Genomic DNA, 6,565 nt, shown 5'->3' on the forward strand with positions numbered 1-6,565 from the left:
ACAGAAAGAACAACAGAGGATTTATGGAAGTTTTGCAGAGAAATAAATAAAAGTAGCAACATATGACTTGTGTTTCTCTTGTTTGTGTTTGTGTAGGTTTGTGTAGGTTAGAGAACATAGTTACCGTGGTGGTGTAAGCAGCCTCTGGGTCGTCCTCCAGGACTCTGGACAGGCCGAAGTCAGACACCTTACACACCAGGTTGCTGTTGACCAGAATGTTGCGGGCGGCCAGGTCTCTGTGGACGTAGCCCATGTCTGACAGGTACTTCATGCCCGACGCAATGCCACGCAGCATGCCCACCAACTGGACCACTGTAAACTGGCCGTCATGCGTCTAATAAAGAGAGGGACAAGAGAGAGAGAGAGAGAGAGAGAGAGAGAGAGAGAGAGAGCTTTTCATTTGTGATGTCTATTTGTTTGTTTATAATTGAAAATCAATAAACAATAAAGAAAAAGAAAGAAAACAATTGTTCTTCGCTTCTCACCCTCAGGAAAGAGTCCAGAGATCCATTCTCCATGTACTCCACCACAATCATCACAGGTCTGCCTGAAATCACAACACACAGCACCACCAGGTCAGTCAGATCCCAGCAAACATGACCCCATTGGCCCTATCTGGGTGTTCGGTGGGCACGGACTAGCCCACATCAAGCCCACACCAGCCCAACACGGGCTAGCCCACACCAGCCCAACACAGGCTAGCCCACATCAAGCCCACACCAGCCCAACACGGGCTAGCCCACACCAGCCCAACACAGGCTAGCCCACACCAGCCCAACACAGGCTAGCCCACACCAGCCCAACACGGGCTAGCCCACACCAGCCCAACACAGGCTAGCCCACACCAGCCCAACACGGGCTAGCCCACACCAATCCAACACAGGCTAGCCCACACCAGTCCAACACAGGCTAGCCCACACCAGTCCAACACAGGCTAGCCCACACCAGTCCAACACGGGCTAGCCCACACCAGTCCAACACAGGCTAGCCCACACCAGTCCAACACGGGCTATCCCACACCAGCACAACACAGGCTAGCCCACACCAGTCCAACACAGGCTAGCCCGCACCAGTCCAACACGGGCTATCCCACACCAGCACAACACGGGCTAGCCCACACCAGTCCAACACGGGCTATCCCACACCAGCACAACACGGGCTAGCCCACACCAGTCCAACATGGGCTATCCCACACCAGCACAACACGGGCTAGCCCACACCAGTCCAACACGGGCTATCCCACACCAGTCCAACACAGGCTAGCCCACACCAGTCCAACACGGGCTATCCCACACCAGTCCAACACAGGCTAGCCCACACCAGTCCAACACGGGCTATCCCACACCAGTCCAACACAGGCTAGCCCACACCAGTCCAACACGGGCTAGCCCACACCAGCACAACACAGGCTAGCCCACACCAAGCCCAGCTACTTCATAATGTAGAGGCAATGACTCATTAGCATATGTGGGGGCATGGCTTGCAAATACCCCAATTCATGTTGTTAAGTTAAAAAAGAATTCAAGATAAAAACTGCTGACACCATTCAAAACAATGAGTGCTCAGATCTTTAAAGCCAATTATCTCGTAATCATATTTTTTCAGATAGAACCTTACAGTTCGAAGTTCACAAGGTATTTTGGTGAAATCGTTACTGAGAGTGTCGTTCCAGTTGAGGTGTTCCGTTGTGTGACATCAACAAATGAATGATATTGTTCACTGCCAATGACGAAGTCTGTAACAACTTTAGTGTTTTTCTGAAATGACATACCTGGAAGGCAAACCAACAAGGTGGGCTTATCTCAGGTGAAGTGCGGGCTGCCCTACGGGCCACCTGCTTTGGGGCCAATGTAAAGCTGATGAGCAAAGGTTCATTGGTCCAATGTGGGCAGCCTACCTACATAGGTCCAATATTTTAATCCGCATCAGGCCCAAATCGTGACAATGTGGGCATGTTTGTTGGGAAAAGATGGGCTTAATTACAGGCAAAGTGAGGGCTGCCCTCACCAGATATGGGCTGCCCACACTGGGCCAATGCCTTGGGGACCAATGTGGAGCCGAAGAGCAAAGGCACATCGGCCAAATATAGGCAGCTTAAGAGGGGCCAATATTTTTGCCCCCATTGGGGACACATCGTGCCAATGTGGACATGTTTGCTGGAATATGTTAGAGATATGGCTAACAAGCCTGCACACCCAGTAGGCCTCCAGGACCGGAGTTGGAGAACCTTGCACTACAGTAATACTACTATAATCCCAAGCAGAAGTTATCTTCTGCATACTGGGTAGATCACCATTGTGTCAATATTTTTTAGAAGAGCGTAAGGAAGAGTTTCTCTGTGTTTCGGTAATCCCTGTTTGCTGAAGGACTCAGAGTGGAGTCACTCTCTCCATACAGTGGTTAATAAGAGATTAACCAGAGGATAGAATAGATACTTCATTCTACATTTTTGTGTTCAATTGAATTTTGTCCCAACCCCCACAGACACTCAAACGTTGAGAGGCACAGGGTCAGCCATGGTACAGCACCATTGGAGCAGATTGGGGTTTAAATGCAAGGGTTGGTACTCTCTAGCCTCTAGGCTACCTGCTGGCCACATTTGCATTAGCACGCTGTTTCACAGTCAGAGTCTATGGGCCTGGGGAGAGATTAGCGTTAGCCTTTAGCATTAGCATGCTGTTCCCGGTCAGAGTCTATGGGCCTGGGGAGAGATTAGCGTTTCCCTTTAGCATTAGCATGCTGTTCCCGGTCAGAGTCTATGGGCCTGGGGAGAGATTAGCCTTAGCATGCTGGTTCACTGTGAGGGTCTATAGGCCTTGGGAGAGTGGACAGTAATCCACCACTGGATTAATTAACATCCTGTTTGATTAACAGCCTGATCTAATTACTGGCCACTGTTATCACTCTTTAGTCACACCGGAGGGGAGGAGAGGAAGACAGGCGGGAGGTCAAGGGAGTAGAAGGTAAGAGCAGAGCGAGAGAGAGGGAGCTGGGCTTGAGGAGTAAGGACATAAGAGAGGAGTAGAAGAGGGGTTGAAGACAGAGGTCTCCACCTGCCTCCCATGGGTTCACCCATCTCCTCTCTGTGGTCCCCCAGTGGGTGAGTGTGCTGCAGACTGCACTAATTACAAGATTACACACAACATTGCTGAGAGAGAGAGAGAGAGAGAGAGAAAGAGAGCTATGGGCAATTTAATATAGTTTAATAATGGATTAAAGACAGCAGACAGATGTATTTCATTAGAAATCATACAGCCAAATCCATAAAACTACACATTTATAATAAAACAATGTTTTTCAGAGCCCATTGATTTGTGTGTAGCCCATCAAGGACACAGAGTGAGTGTCATGGATCCATGGTAATAAATGAGAGTGAACACTATAGGAAACCCCACTGTTCAAACTCATCAGACATTTCACAGCCCCTGAGCCACACAGGCAGCTGACGGTTTCTGCCAATCGCTCGTTTAGACACGCTAAAGTGACATTCTGTTTATTCCTTACAGTATCCTGTTAATCTGGGTAATTGGCCCAACAGACTGGCAGTAACGACAGGCCCGCTGTGAGGCTGTAATATCGGAATATCAAATCTGAGATGAGAAAAGAAACGGGATGGAAGGTTAAAATGCGTGACCTGCCATGTTTGAATTAGAACTAGGCCTCATTGTCATAGTTACTCAGTTTCCTGTAAAATGTGCTATTTCAATTGCGTCACACTTTTTGGAGGACTTAGTTTCAGTTAACAAATAGCCATTTCAGTGAAGTGAAATAACCTTGGTGCTGATATCCCTGGCCTGCTATTTGACTCCAGTGACTCAGTTAGCCAGCCAGGACCTGAAAGGAGCTCTGTGGGGGAGTCAGCCAGGCAGAGAGAGAGAAGAAGTGGTGAATGGAGCAACAGGCTTGCAGAGTTCAGGGGCTGTCTGTCCTTGGTGCTGACCAGATTACACTTCTCTCTCTATCAGGTCAGTAGCTGAGAATCTGCCTTCTCTACGTAAACACTCTCTCTCTCTCTCTCTCTCTCTCTCTCTCTCTCTCTCTCTCTCTCTCTCTCTCTCTCTCTCTCTCTCTCTACAGAAGCCCATCCAGAGAAAAGAATGAGTGTCAAGTGGTGATGAGTGTGGAGCTTTACCTGGTGTTTCTGTTCAGGTAAGATACAGTCACACCCTGATACCTCTCTCTTTTAATGAGTCTCTGAAGAGGTTGAGAAGAAAACAACAGATGGAGAGAGAGAGGGAGAAAAAGAGAGAGAAAGGGAGAGAGGAGTGTCTGAGAGTAAAGAGAGAGATATAGTAGGGAGAAAACGATGGAGAAAGTGACAGAGTGTGTGAAGTACACAGGTGTCTCTACAGAACAGTAGACTAGTGTGGAATGGCTGCTATGCATTGTGCTGTAGTGGGGAATGGCTGCTATGCATTGTGCTGTAGTGGGGAATGGCTGCTATGCATTGTGCTGTAGTGGGGAATGGCTGGTTGTAATGACTCAGTCCCTGTGTCAGAGGCAGCTATCCCACATAAAGACACACTTCCATCTGTCTATCTGTCCATGCAATTCCCATGATCCTCCTTACTTTTGGTGACCACGCCCTCCAGCCTGATGATGTTTGGGTGGTCAAACTGTCCCATGATGCTGGCCTCTCGGAGGAAGTCCCGCCTCTGGCGCTCCACGTAGCCACCCTTCAGTGTCTTTATCGCCACGGCAATCTCCCTCTTCCCCGGTATCCGCAGACGACCGCTACACACCTCCCCGAACTCACCTGGAATGCACGCACACACACACACACACACACACACACACACACACACACACACACACACACACACACACACACACACACACACACACACACACACACACACACACACACACACACACAGTAACAATATGAAACCACTGGTGGGCACTGTTGCAGTGCAGAGACAACTCCACAACACCTTTAACTCTCTGAATGATTAAACTCTCTAGAACCACCCTGAAATCTATTCATAGTCTCTCCTCAGTTCTCTGAAACTCTAACAGTTTTAATTTCCCCCCTGTGAGGGTGTGTGTGTGTGTTAGGCTTTTAGATTGTTATACTGAGCAGAGAGAAATAACACTTAAATCAGATGCTGGGAGAGAGAGCATAAGCTTTCTACTGTATAGGAGAGATATGATTAACTTCCTTTCTGTAAAATGAAAACAGATTGCTTCATATGGCATATTACACTATGTTAATATCACACCCAAATGCCAGACCCTTTCACACCCAGTAGGGTATATATAGAGCACACTGTCTAAAGGAGCTTCTGTAATGGTAGAGAATAAACAGTACTGTAGATATATTGATACCATACCTTGCTTGTTCTTTCCATGCCAATGAAGCGTTTTGAATTGAATTGATAATTGAGGATAGTGCACCTACCTGCTCCAATAACTCTTTCTATACGGATCCGGGTCGGGTCGATCTCTTTGGCAAACTCATGGACAGCCTGGGTAGGATCCTCATAGGTGTCTGGATCTACATAGGCCTTTACCCCCGGGAACGGGAGAGCTGAGGGAGGACAAGAAAAGACAGACAAAACAAGAGAAGCAAAAAGAGGAGAAGAGAAGAAGATAATGAATTCCAGGGACAAAGGTCAAGAGAGGAGAGACTGGTTTCTGACTTTGGTTACTTTGCTACCTGCCTCCTTCTGCCTTTCTTGTTTTTGCTAACCTCTAGCTGTGAGATATCAGTCTCCCTCTCTTTCCAAACAGAACAATCCATGGTCATGCAAAACAGAGCTCCAGCAGTAACCTGAAGACACAATCAACCTCGAAAACATCCACTTCTGGACGAAACTAAACTCTGAAGGTTGGAGAGATACATCAATATATCACTGGAGAGAAAGAGAGGGAGGAAGAAAGAGAACAACAGAGAGAAGTAGGAGGAAAGTGAAGAGGAGAAAGTGTCCTCTGTCCTCCACTGATGAGCAGGGCAAGGATAGCTCTGAGACACATAGACAGTCTGTATGGAGTCAAGGCAAGCTGTTAACAGAGAGAGAGAGGAAGAGACAGAGAGGAAGAGAGAGAGAGAGAGAGGAAGCAGATTTACTCACTAGGCAGTAAGGGGCCCTGCCAGCCTGACTCTCCTGGGTGTGTTTTCTATCTCAGAGCTCATCCTGCTGTCTGTCTGTTCCTCTACCACTGGCTTCAACCCCCCATCCCTTTCACCCTCCCCTTCTCTATCTCCTTCTCCTTCCGAGTCATTTCCCTTTTTGTCTATCTGCACCTTTCTCTTCATGAATCACCCCGCCTTACCCCTTCTTACCCTTTCCCTCTCTATCCCCCCTCTCATCTCAGGGATAAGACAGTGGAGGTGGAGAGAGAAAGAGCTGTAACTAGATTCAGCCAAAAGGCAGGACACATAGAGGACTTCAAATGGATTTTGAAGAGGAAAGAAGTATGCAGGAGAGGAAGGCGAGAGAGAGAAAGAGAGAGAGGGAGAGAGAGAGAGAGAGAGGGAGAGAGAGAGAGAGAGGCAGAGAGAGGGAGAGAGAGAGAGAGAGAGAGAGAGAGAGGGGGAGAGAGAGAGAGAGAGGCAGAGAGA

General features: G+C 48.2%; 1 protein-coding gene across 1 annotated transcript in view; it reads right to left on the minus strand.

The window, feature by feature from the left end:
* LOC106586540 (ephrin type-A receptor 6) overlaps nt 1-6,565 on the minus strand; it is a 256,053-nt gene that overhangs the window by 7,076 nt on the left and 242,412 nt on the right. Inside the window, exons 11-14 of the mRNA XM_045707380.1 lie at nt 5,402-5,530; nt 4,571-4,756; nt 486-547; nt 125-334 (exon numbers count right to left, since the gene is read on the minus strand). Of these exons, the coding sequence (XP_045563336.1) occupies nt 125-334; nt 486-547; nt 4,571-4,756; nt 5,402-5,530 (587 nt within the window). The remainder of the gene's footprint in view (nt 1-124; nt 335-485; nt 548-4,570; nt 4,757-5,401; nt 5,531-6,565) is intronic.

The sequence above is a fragment of the Salmo salar genome, chromosome ssa25, assembly GCF_905237065.1.
Source record: "Salmo salar chromosome ssa25, Ssal_v3.1, whole genome shotgun sequence".
NCBI lineage: Eukaryota > Metazoa > Chordata > Actinopteri > Salmoniformes > Salmonidae > Salmo > Salmo salar.